General features: G+C 40.9%; 1 protein-coding gene across 4 annotated transcripts in view; it reads right to left on the minus strand.

The window, feature by feature from the left end:
* Positions 1 to 11,907, minus strand: part of MKNK2 (MAPK interacting serine/threonine kinase 2) — a 54,457-nt gene extending 42,550 nt beyond the window's left edge. The window contains exons 1-2 of one of the 4 annotated variants that reach the window (XM_058163394.1): positions 11,759 to 11,907; positions 9,730 to 9,906 (exon numbers count right to left, since the gene is read on the minus strand). In XM_058163394.1, coding sequence (XP_058019377.1) covers positions 9,730 to 9,777 — 48 coding nt within the window. In that variant the 5' untranslated portion in view covers positions 9,778 to 9,906; positions 11,759 to 11,907. Of the gene's footprint in view, positions 1 to 9,729; positions 9,907 to 11,618 lie in introns of all 4 variants that reach the window. The other 3 variants (XM_058163397.1, XM_058163396.1, XM_058163395.1) reach the window with 3 other exon arrangements.
* Positions 11,908 to 12,189: the final 282 nt, after the last annotated feature.

Genomic DNA, 12,189 nt, shown 5'->3' on the forward strand with positions numbered 1-12,189 from the left:
CTGATGTGCTGCCGATTGGTTTATACAGATGGTCCTCAACTTACAACCACAATGGAATACAAAATTTCCATTGCTAAGCAAGGCGCTGCTGACCTGAGTTGTATCCCATTTTAGAACCACAGCTGTTAAGCAAATCACTGCAATGATTAAATGAGTCATGAGGTCATTATATGAATCTGACTTCCCCCATTTGACTTTGCTTGTCAGAAGCTGCCTGGGAAGTTACAAATGGTGATCACATGACCCCGGGAATAGTGCAAATGTCATATATACAGGCCAGTTGCCAAGTGCTCGAATTTTGATGTGACCAATGATTAACGACTGCTACAGCCATAACTCTGAAAAACGGTTGTAAGTCACTTTTTGCAGTGCCACTGTAACCGTCTAACGGTGACTAAGCAAATGGTTTTAAGTTGAGGACTATCTCTGTAGCAGGGGTGAAATGCTCCTGGTTCGGACCGGATCGCCCGATCAGGTAGCGATGGCGGCAGGTGGTTCAGAGAACCGGTAGCAAAAATCCCTGCCCCCCCCCCCATTCTTCGGCTGGAAAAAATGCTTTTAAACAAAAAAAAGCCTCTGATGATCATGCGGCTCAGAGGCTTTTAAAAGCATTTTTTTCAGCTGAAGAGGTTGTAGAAAAAATGCTTTTAAAAGGCTCTGAGATGGGAACCTAGTCATACAAATTAGGTTCAAACATGTCAAAGAAAGAAATATAATGAGAAAGGGCCATTCCCAAAATAAGGTCACCAAGACGAAGGCAAAACTGTAAGGCAGAACAAGCCAAAGGCTTGTCTAACAAGCTGGAACACCCTCCTGCCAGCTTCCCAGAGCCATCTCAAAATGAAGGCAGAGGAGGTTTATTTAGAATAGATAAGCTTCAAGGAAATTGCCCAGGCGCTTCTAAGGCCACTATCAAACATCAGGTGGTTCATTTGGGGAAGGCAGTTGGCGTTTGCTACACCCAAAACTCAACCTTTCCCGACTTGGCACTTTTCAGGTGTGCTGTGATTGTAATCATTGGATTTCTGAGAATTTAGCTGGAGAACCCCAGAAGAGGGAAGGGAGCCTCACCCGCACATTCCAGAGAAGCAGGTGGCAGAGTCGCTCTCCAGCTTGTTTTCTTTACATATTTATATTTATCTATTAATGTATCAAATTTATATGGCTGGCCATCACAGAAAAAGTGACTCTGGGTGTCATAAAAACAATTAACCTGTAAGAAGTTATTATTGGAATGAAAAAAATAAATAAATCTCCAAGGCATAAAAGAAGAGTAATAAATATTAACCCTGTTCAGGTAATCCTCAGCCTACGACCATGATTGAGCCCAACATTTCTGTTGCTAAGTGAGACTTTTGTTAAGTGAGTTTTAATGACTTTTCTCGCCACAGTTGTTAAGGTCTCAAAAGGGGGATCCCATGATCTTGGGATGCGGCAACCATCATAAATGTGAGTCAGTTGCCAAGCATCCAAATTTTGATCATGTGACCATGGGGATGCTGCAAGGGTCGTTAGGTATAAAAAAGAGTCATAAGTCACTTTTTTTAGTGCCTTTGAACGGTCACTAAACAAAATGTTGTAAGTCGGAGCCACCTCAAGATTTTACTGGTCCCCTGAAAACCCCAAGCTTGATGACATGGCCAAGTCTTGAGAAACTTCAGGAATATTAACATTAATTTATTCAACTGGTGGATTTGCATCCTGCCACACCTGACCTCGAAGATGTGTGGACTTCAGCTCCCAGAATTCTCCAGGCAGTAGGCTGGCTGGGGAATTCTGGGAATTCAAGTCCACACATCTTCATGTTTTAAGTTTGAAAAATTGCCTTAACTGCTTCGACACACTAGTTATCATTTCCGTGAGCAGCAAGTAAAAAAATCAGTCTTACTTAGCTACATTTTTACACGGAAGGATTTTTATTTCATATTGCTTAACCCTTGAGCAACATTTCCAAAAGGAAAAAGAGATAGTAATTATTATTATTACTTTTGTGAGAAAGTAATAAACTATAAAAATGTGACCATGCAAGAAACCCTAAAACTTTCAGAGGGTAGTATTTTTTTGAATTACATAGCTAGTGTGGAATTTGACAACTAGACAATTTAAACTGATTCTCCAGGCCCTTATTGTAATTAACCAGCTGATATTGCAATATTGGGAAGATAAATGTATGAATAAATTCATTCATTTAATGGATTGAAGAACTGATGACACTTGCTATAAGTGGATTGCTTACAGATGTAGATTTTGTACGGATAAATATGAAGAAATATGGGACTCATTTATAAGCACGATAGTCATCTTAAAAACACACTCTTAGAATAGAATAGAATAGAATAGAATAGAATAGAATAGAATAGAATAGAATTTTATTGGCCAAGTGTGATTGGACACACAAGGAATTTGTCTTGGTGCATATGCTCTCAGTGTACATAAAGAAAAGATACGTTCATCAAGGTACAACATTTACAACACAATTGATGATATATGTTTATATATTTGTTTATATATGTTTATATATATGTTTATATATGTTTATATATTATATGTTTGTATTAGGTAATTGTATATATTGTAACTTGTATATTGTTTGTAATTAGGTAATTGTAACTATTTACTGTTCCAATGTATTTTTCTCTGTATCTTGTTTTTGTTGTATTCTTTCAACGTAGTTTTAAGCACTTGTATATTTTTGACAATGTATTTATTTTGGTGTTTTGTTCTCACTGCACCCACCATAAATATGAACCAGTTGCAAGCATCTAAATTTTGATGGCCTGACCATGGGGATGCTGTAATGGTCGTAAGTATGACAAATGATCGTAAGTCACTTTTTTCAGCATTGTTCTAACTTCGAATGGTCACTAAACGACAGTTTTAAGTCAAGGACTACATGTATTAAAAAAAAGAATTTTACTCCAGTCATATACAAACATGAGCAAACATCTCGTTCATTTTGTCAATAAAAGGGACTTCTTGAGTGCCTGAAACAATTCTGTAAATCACCCAATCACCTCTTCATTGCAGCCTCTAATATAGGTAAAAGTTAATGAGCCGACAGGAGAACTAGCCAAGTTTTAAGAGGTTTCATATGTTGTTGCACAATGTCCAACAAAACTGAAAAAGGACACACTAACCTTATCCCAGTCTGATTTCACTACTGATTGAAAAATCTATATTAAAAGTTGTGGGAAGTGCGTAAGAACAAGTATGGCGCTGCCAGTTCAGTAAGATTTCCTGTCAATAAATAAACGCATTAACTCACAATCTACACACAAACATTCTTACAGAATTTGCTGAGGTGAGGCAGAACTGCCCAGAAAAATAAATAAATAAGAACTCTGAACTTCACTAATAGGTTTGTGGATGAGGACACCAGCCCAGACTTAGTAGTATCAGATGGTCAGACATACTTGGGAATTATTGCTTCACTATCTAGAAATTTCATATTGCTTTCACAGCACAACACACACACACACACACACACACACACACACACAATTTGCATGAGCACCACTAAGCCAGGAAAAACGCTGACCAGAAAAGTCCACAAATCCCATAATGCTTTGCTTGGAGATTAAAATAATTATTACAGAAGATAAAATAGAAAGCAAGACAAGTACCAGGAAGGGAACCGTTTAAAAAGCCTGGGTGTAAAATATAAAACATATTTTAAAATATAAAATTAGAAAAAACTCTCACCATGTCTCATGGGAGAGGCAAGATACAATTTTAACAGGAGAAAGCAGAAGCAAAATTCAGAAGTGAATACGGCAACAACTTTTGGGTCAGGGGGTGTGATATGGAGCACACCGTGTTCCTGGGTAATTCCCATACAAAATTGCATGCCACAATTGCAGTCCTGGCTTGATCGCTTCTTACTGCTTTTTAATTCAGCCTGCACAACTGTTCTAAAGCAGGGGCATCCAACCTTAGCAACTTTTAAGACCTGTGGACTTCAAGTCCCAGAATTCCCCAGCCAGCATGGGGAATTAAGACCTGTGGATCTCAAGTCCTGGGCTGGCTGGCTGGCTGGCTGGCTGGGGAATTCTGGGACTTGAAGTCTACAGGTCTAAAAGTTGCTAAAGTGCTTCAAACCCTGCTTCAAATGTTGATACCTTCAGCCATCAAACTGCAATTGTGAGGCTTTGCTTAGCCTCCTGGTGCAGCCTCAAGATACCACTTGGAACTCACTTTTTTTTAAAAAAAAATATTTTTAACAAAAGGCCCAGCAAGATTTCTCCTATTTCGAGACTTGCTGCTCTCTGGGGGTCCCACGGGTCCAGAAAATATTTCTGGGTGGTGTTTTGTTTTGTTTTCTCCTCTCCTTTCCTGACATCCACTTTCTGTCTCCTGTAGGAAAAGCTAGGCCCAACATTACAGAAAGCAAAGGGTGCTTACATAACACACTGGCTCCACCCATCCACCCACCCCCTTCCAGGGCCTCGCTGGCATCCAAACCACAAGGTACAACAGAAGTTACATCAACACAAGCAGCTTTAAAAAAAAAAAGTGTGGACACCCACAAGGTGCCACAGCAGCATCAGGGACACACACAAACGTAAGCACATCCATTCAGGTCCTTACAGCCCCCCACCCCCTCCCAGACTTTTCTTCCCAGCTGCTCTCCACCACAACGCACTCACAAACTTTACAACCACACCGCCGTTTGGTTCCACGCCAGGAAGCTGTGCTATTTAAACAAAAACAGAAAACGACTGCACCCGACCGGAATTTTGCAGCGAAATTCCCCCACCCCTGAAAACACATAAGACGCGCACACATCCACCACAACTAATGCCCCAAAGTATCAACCTTGATTGGCTCTTTTTTAAAAAAAAGAAAAAGAAAACAAAAATCAACACAACGGTGCTAAATTAAGGTTAGGCAGTAAAAACAGGTTGGTAATACCCACAAGGCAACTGCGGCAATTATGAACCTGATGGAAAAACACCAGCAAGAAATTCAAGTTAGTGCCCAAAATGTTCAGTGCAGCCAACCCAAACCAAATTCCGTGATCAAATTCAGAAACCAGAGTGAAAGGGATGGGTATTACATAATGCAGATTTAATTTGCAAAAAGGACATCAAGAGAAGCAGCCCAAATCAGCAAAGAGTTTGCAGAGAGGAGGGAAAATGAAAACTGTGTGTTCATGAATGCCCCACATCTGCAAGAAAAAACAAACCACAAATTTGGTTCTTCCAGAATCTAGATTCCAATTCTCAATTTTATTGTGGAGTAATTGGGGGTCTGAAAATAAATGTTCATTGTACTTTTCCCCCTAGGAATTTCAGACATCATAACTAACTCTGCAACTCCTGCCCCTTTCTATTCTCTTGTTAGGTAGGCTAAAATTGATTGAAAGCTTAAAATAATGCAAAGGGTTTGAACCTGGATCTCCTTAATGTGAAATGACGTATTATTTCCTTTAACAGGAGTATTAGTGTCTTACATCATCTATTTATTTATTTGCTGAAAGGCCATAGACCAAAAGAGAGGGAAATGTATTTGAATTCAGTTCTGGAGTATGTTACTTTCTCAATACTTCTAGAATTTGTAACTAGTCAAAATAGCTCCTAGTCAAAATCAAAAGGACTAGCTAGTGCTTTTGATTTTGACTAGTTACTATTTTGACTAGTTACAAATTCTCATTCAACCATATTTTCAAGTCGTCAGCCTTACTTAAGCCCTGGCTAGGTCCTCATGGTTTATACTTGGCTAAATAAGCCACAGCAGCTGAATTTTACTACATAATAAACTACGTCCCAACAAACTTAGTTCACTTAGTGCAGAAGGGAACTTGTTCTCTGCCTCTCAAATCTCTCTGTAGACTACCTGACAAGGTTGTTGTGAGAGTAAAAGGCAGTCTTCATGGAAGAAACTACAAGAGAGAGAATTTCTTGTGAAAATTCACAAGCCCTCCCTAAGCAAGGGAGTTTGAACCCTAACCACCGGTAGCAGGAGGTTAAACTAGATTGTCTAGGCTAGGGTCTTGAAACTTAATGCCAGAGCATAATTGCTTGATTACTTAGTAAGTACCAACAAAATCTAAAATGGCCTATTCAATGAAACTTTTATCTAAAACAGGGGTTACCCATCTTAGCAGCTTTAACACACATGGACTTCAACTCCCAGAATTCCCTGGCCAGAATTCTGGGAGTTAAAGTCCATGCATCTTAAAGTTGTCAAGGTTGGGAAATACTTGTCTAAGAGGAAGTAAGTATCCACAAAAGCAACACTAGTAGTTACACTGCAAACATCAATTGGAGAATCTGGGATGAAGGTGACTTATCCTATTGTCACATCACACTTACCAAATAGAACTAAATATCTCTATATCCTCCATCTACAGTTACAGTAGTAACCAGTATACTGTATATATTGCATAATATATACAGTAAACCAGGATGGTCTCTTATTACATGCTTACAATAGCATTATTTGGACTCTAGGAAGATTTGTGCAATTTTCAAAGGCTGCCCCATGCTTGATTCTTGACTGTCATCGATTGTTCAGAAGCGCCTCATCAGGACTACCAACTTGACTTTGAAATCATGAAAATAAAATCAGGTGGGAGCTATTTTAACCTGTGTGCCAGCTTGCAAACAAATGTCCCAAATAGAATAGAATTCTTTATTGGCCAACTGTGATTGGACACACAAGGAATTTGTCTCCGGTGCATAAGCTCTCAGTGTACATACAAGCAACAAGTGATAAATCATGATCATAATCATAAAATACAATCATCATAAATCGTAAGATACAACACTCAGTGATATCAAAGAGAAAAAGCATTCCAAGTACAATTATGCACTTCCCGAGTTCAGCCTGTGTGATGAAGACAAGCAACTGCCCAGCTTTCAAGAAGGACAAACCCAACTTAAGCCACAGAAGCTTCTATTAAAAAGTAGAGACCGGCCCAACCACCCTACTTCGGTGCCCAACAGGGCCAGCCCTCACTGCCAACCAGGACGTCAACACCCCATAATTAGGAGCAGCCAGCAAAAGATGAACATGGACTGACAGGAAAGAGGAGAAATCCTCAAAGACTGAACCCCGTGCTTTGAATAGAGTGCTGACTGGCATTCCTGTAGGGTGGAATTCATAAGCAGGACAGGTTTTTGAACTGACTGGGAGGCTCTCTCGGGCTCAGTTACTCCACCTGCACAATGGGAACAAAGCAACTAGCTGGAAGAGACAGGCGGGCGAGCCCACAATTGCACTGTTGCAATCTCTATTCTTCAAAAAGGCCACCAGGCACAAACCATGCACATCACACCTATAAATCACCTTGAATTTTCACCTGACAGTATAGGAGCACAGAATAAATGCTGATTATTTTCAACACAACTTTTCCATTACTTTACTGATTTATTTTGCCAGATGCACCTCTCTTTTGTATTCCCCAAGAAAGGGCCTTCAATCTGCATTCTTCAAACCCTACTGTGTTGTTGTTTTTTCCAGCTACCCACACAGCTTTGGTATATCCCCGAATCTTCAGGCATGTTCGGACATGTCAGCAATAGCTTTCTTTACATCACTCAAAAGAACTAGAAGCTTATCTTTACATTTGGGGGGCAAACAGAGGACAAGGATATATCCTCTTTAAAATCCAAGCCAGGTTTTTTCTTGTGGAGCCCAGAAAAGGCACAGTGAAACCCACTGCTATGGAAAAGTATAAATTAAACTGATTTGTAGCCAAAATTAGAATCTCTAAACACACATCATGTTTAGAGAACATATTGAACACAGTAGCTGTGTTCACACAACAAACTAAGCCACAATTAATTACACTGTACTAGGTTAAATTCACATTAATTTATTAACCACACATCAGGGTTTGCAAACCTCATGGTGATTGCTAATAAGCAAACCACACTATATCTTAGTTGAATGTATGAATCCAATCTGTGAGAGCAATGTCCTAAACATACTTTTTTCTTCTTCTATTTTAATACATACACAAGCCTTTATTTTGTTTTAAAATCTTCAATTTGCTTTCTCAACACTGTTGTTCGTTACCTTTCTCTATTCCTGCCCCTCCCCACAAACTTATTCCTTATTCAAATAAAATATTAACTACTTGGATGTCAGGACTTATTGAGTTTATCAAGTAACAGCTTTCAATACAGCCAACTGAACTTTGGAAACCATGATTAGTAGCACAGAACTGGTCTTATACATGGTTAAGCAAACTAGACATTAGTCTAATGTAAACAATGCCATTCTAAATTGAAACATTCACTGATATATGCCAAATCTGATCACAGGAAATTCTGAACATGAAAGTCTAAGATGGAGTTGGAAGATTACAAATGGTGTTTCTGAACATTACTAGCTTGAAAATGTGTGGACTTCAACTCTCAGAATTCCCCTGCCAGCATGGGAGTCGAGGTCCATATCTCTTCAAGCTGCCAACATTGAGAAATAGTGGGATAGACACTGCTATGAAAATGATATACTGTACCACTTTTGGCACTAGGTATTTGCAAAGTATTGGCAAGAATAAGAATAGGTAAGGAGGTAAACGGTGGTGTGGTAGGGACTTAATGGTTCATATCCATCATCTGATTTTACAACAAACACATAAACACCGAGACTACAGATAGTCCTTGACTTACAACAGTTCATTTTGTGATTTTTCAAAGTTACAACAGCACTGAAAAAAGTGATTTATGATCATTTTCACATTTATGACCCTTGCAGCATCCCCATGATCAAAATTCAGATGCTTGGCAATTGGTTCCTATTTACGAGTTGCAGTGTTCCAGGGTCATGTGATCAACTTTTGTGGCCTTCTGACAAGCAAAGTCAATGGGGAAGCCAGATTCACTCAACAACTGGGTTACCAACTTACTAACTGCAATGATTCACTTAACTGTAGCAAGAAAGGTCATAAAATGGGGCAAAATTCACTTAACAAATATCTCAAGTATAGCAACATAAATTTTGGGCTCAATTGTGGTTGTAAGTAGAGGACCACCTGTATTTGGGAATTTTGACCACTTCTTCCCCAGGAATTTAAGCGCCATATTCCACAATTCAGTACTACTTCAAATGTAAAGTGACCGAAACCAACTCCTTTGTACAAAACCAAGAAACCCTGAGCACCAACCACATTGGGAAGGTGTCCATTAAATATATTTTATAAAAAAACTACAAGAGTCTCAACGGAAAGAGAGCCTATTCAGTAGTCACAAAATATGCTAGAACAGGGGTCTCCAACCTTGGCAACTTTAAGACTTGTGGACTTCAACTCCCAGAATTCTGGGAGTTGAAGTCCACAAATCTTAAAAGTTGCCAAGGTTGGAGACCCCTGTGCTAGAACAGGATGAGAGAGGAGCGTAAAGAAATTTGGAAAAATGGATTACTTGCAACATTTTGTACCAAAGATTGCAGAACACCTGTAAACTTCTACCTGTTGTAAATATTTTAGGAAATATTATATATTCCCGAGGGACAGCTATCTCACTTCTTCAGAGGTTAACTCTTTGGTCACACGCAAGCACAATCAACAAAAGTTTAGTTTCTTCCCCACTTCCTCTTTTTACTGACAATAGCCATTCTCCCTGCAATTCACAACCCACTGCCATTTGCTACACAGAAAGCTACCCGCCAGGGTTCTTTTTTTTTTTTTTACAACCAAAAGCAAAGCAGCAAAGATTTAAAACATGAAGAAATTCATCTGATTATATATCGTTTTTAAAAAAGGAAATAGTCACACTGTACCTTAAAAGAACGATGGAAGCCTTTAAGCTCGGTTTTTTTCTGCACCATCTTGAGATCTTAAAAATGCAGGAATATTCCAAAGAACAGAATGGGAGAAAAATAGTAAAAGAAACAAGGAAGGGAGGAGAGAGTGTGAAAAATTTGGATGAAGCTAGTCCGGATTGGTTGAAAAAGACCCTGGAAGAGAGGAGGGAGGGGAGGGAAAAAAAAACAGACTAATGTCAGGATTCATAGAACAATTTTTGGCTGAGTTAAACAGCTGGTAAAAAGAATGATCAGACTTAACCAAAACATGACGTTGAAACATATAAAGTCTATAAACAAAGGACAAAGAGGAGCTAGAGGGAGACCCAGAAAAGGGCACCCCTCTTTTCGAGAAAGTGAATTCTGCCCTCCCCAACACACACACAGTCACAACCCTGCTCTTTCTTAGGTGGTGAGAATTACAATGGAAGCTACATAAATGTTTCCCGATCCAAAGCAACACTTGAAAAGAACCATTTTTTTAAAAAATGATCCTTGCATCCTTTTAAGGGGCCACATACTGAAAAATTATTCTTCAAAACGTAAGAGGAGGCATCCAAATCCCCCACCCCCAAAAAAACAGATTTTCTCTGATCTGTTGGACCCAGGGACCTTTTTTTTTTTAACACAGGAAAGTAGATGGAAGGGGGTGTGAATAGACTGCAGCAGGTTTGTATTCCTTTGTGTAGCAATGCACCCACTGGGAGATTTTTTTTTTTTTTGGTTCCTTTAGCAGATCTGCAGCATTATGTATTATTCCGAGGGCAAATTTAGACGTCAGGGGCTGGGAGAGAGAGAGAGAGGGAGATCCTAAAAAGAAGGGGGCGTGTACAATATACACACCTCTCTTTTTTTCTTATTTACAAAATGATTGACCGAAGAGACATCCACCGATTTTGCAAAATAATGACTTAAAAAAAACATATCCCAAAGGCTATATAGGACCACATACGGACACATATGTAGCATATTCTGGAAAGGGGAAAAATCCAGAAATTTTTTTGGGGGGAGGGATAGTCAAGTCTAGAAAAACCAAGTCAATTGCTCCAAAAAAAAAAACCAACACTTTTTTTTCCCTGTATCAGCAATAGGTTTGTCTCTTAGCGGTAGACCCATAACCCCTTATTTCCAATGGGAATGGGCTTTTTTTTTTTTTTTTTTTTTGGCAATACTGCATTTTCTTTTAAATGCAAGTATTTCCCCCCAACCCCTCGCATATATCCTAAATGGAAGGGGGCGTGATCACTCTCATTTTCTATTATATACTTAAAGGGGGGGGGGAGGAAATACCCGGCATGATATCGAGAGCTAAAGGGGGAGGGGACACTTAAGCTCCCCCAAATCTCAAGAAAACCGATTCCTTATCTTTGAATTTCGTCTATAAGAAGATAGGCTAGGAGAGTGATACTCCAGAGCCCGTCCATTGCAAAGACCTTCATTATTCCGCCAGGAAATGATGGGGAGAAGGGAGGGGGAAACCTCTTCGGCGCTAAATAATCGAGGGGGGGGGCACTAAACTGTTTCCCCCACCAGCCCGCCTCCGTTCCAACATTTTGCAAAAAAAAGCCCGTTTGCAAAAAAAGCCTCAAACGCGCATCGAGAACCCCCCGCCCCCCAAGAACCCTTTTGATTTCTTTGCAACGCTACGAAATTTGCAACCGCATAAAAGGAGGAGGAGGGGGGGAAAGAGAAAAGAGTTGCGAGAGCTGTAGGTCGAGTTTTGTTTTTGGAGGGGGGGGGGACGACGACGACACCCATTGTCGCCCTCTTCCCGGTGCAAGAATATTTTAGGAATGCAGCTTTTTTTAAAAAAAGGAAAGCCGCGCAGCTGCTTTTTTTTTTGCAAAACACACACACATACACACCAACCAGGGCAGCGTTGCAAAGGATGAGGTTGGAAGATGCAGAATTTTTTTTGCCAGCCGTCCCTCTCACTCTCTCTCTCTCGGCCCCCTTCGCGACCCACCTCCTCCTCTCCACCCCACACACTCCGGGGCTTGCCTACCGAGCTCGGGCCCCGCAGCGCTGGCGCCACTGCTGATGGAAAGGCACCCAGCCCGCCTCTGGCGGCTCGAAGACACGGGAAGGGAGGCTCCGCGGCGGGGGCGCCTCGAGCTCGAGCTTATATATAGGCAGCGGCGGGGAAGGGAGGGGAGGGCCGGGCGGCCGCTTGCATCAGCTGAGCCGCTCGCCTATTCAGCCAAGCCAGGCGGCCGAGGCGGAGCCGACCGCGGAAACCCGTGCAACGCCTCCGCTTCTCCTCCTCTCTCCTCCTCTCTTCCTCCGGGAGAAAAAGCCAGGCCAGAGACAAAGGACTTCCGAGCATGTGCAGAGTGGCTTCGCGGCCCCCAGCCTGCGCGTCTCCCCACCACCATCACCACCCACCGGCTCAGGGGGAAAGGAGCCGCGTCAAATAAAGCCGATTAACTTTTCAAG

The sequence above is a fragment of the Ahaetulla prasina genome, chromosome 1 (assembly GCF_028640845.1).
Source record: "Ahaetulla prasina isolate Xishuangbanna chromosome 1, ASM2864084v1, whole genome shotgun sequence".
Classification (NCBI taxonomy): Eukaryota; Metazoa; Chordata; class Lepidosauria; order Squamata; family Colubridae; genus Ahaetulla; species Ahaetulla prasina.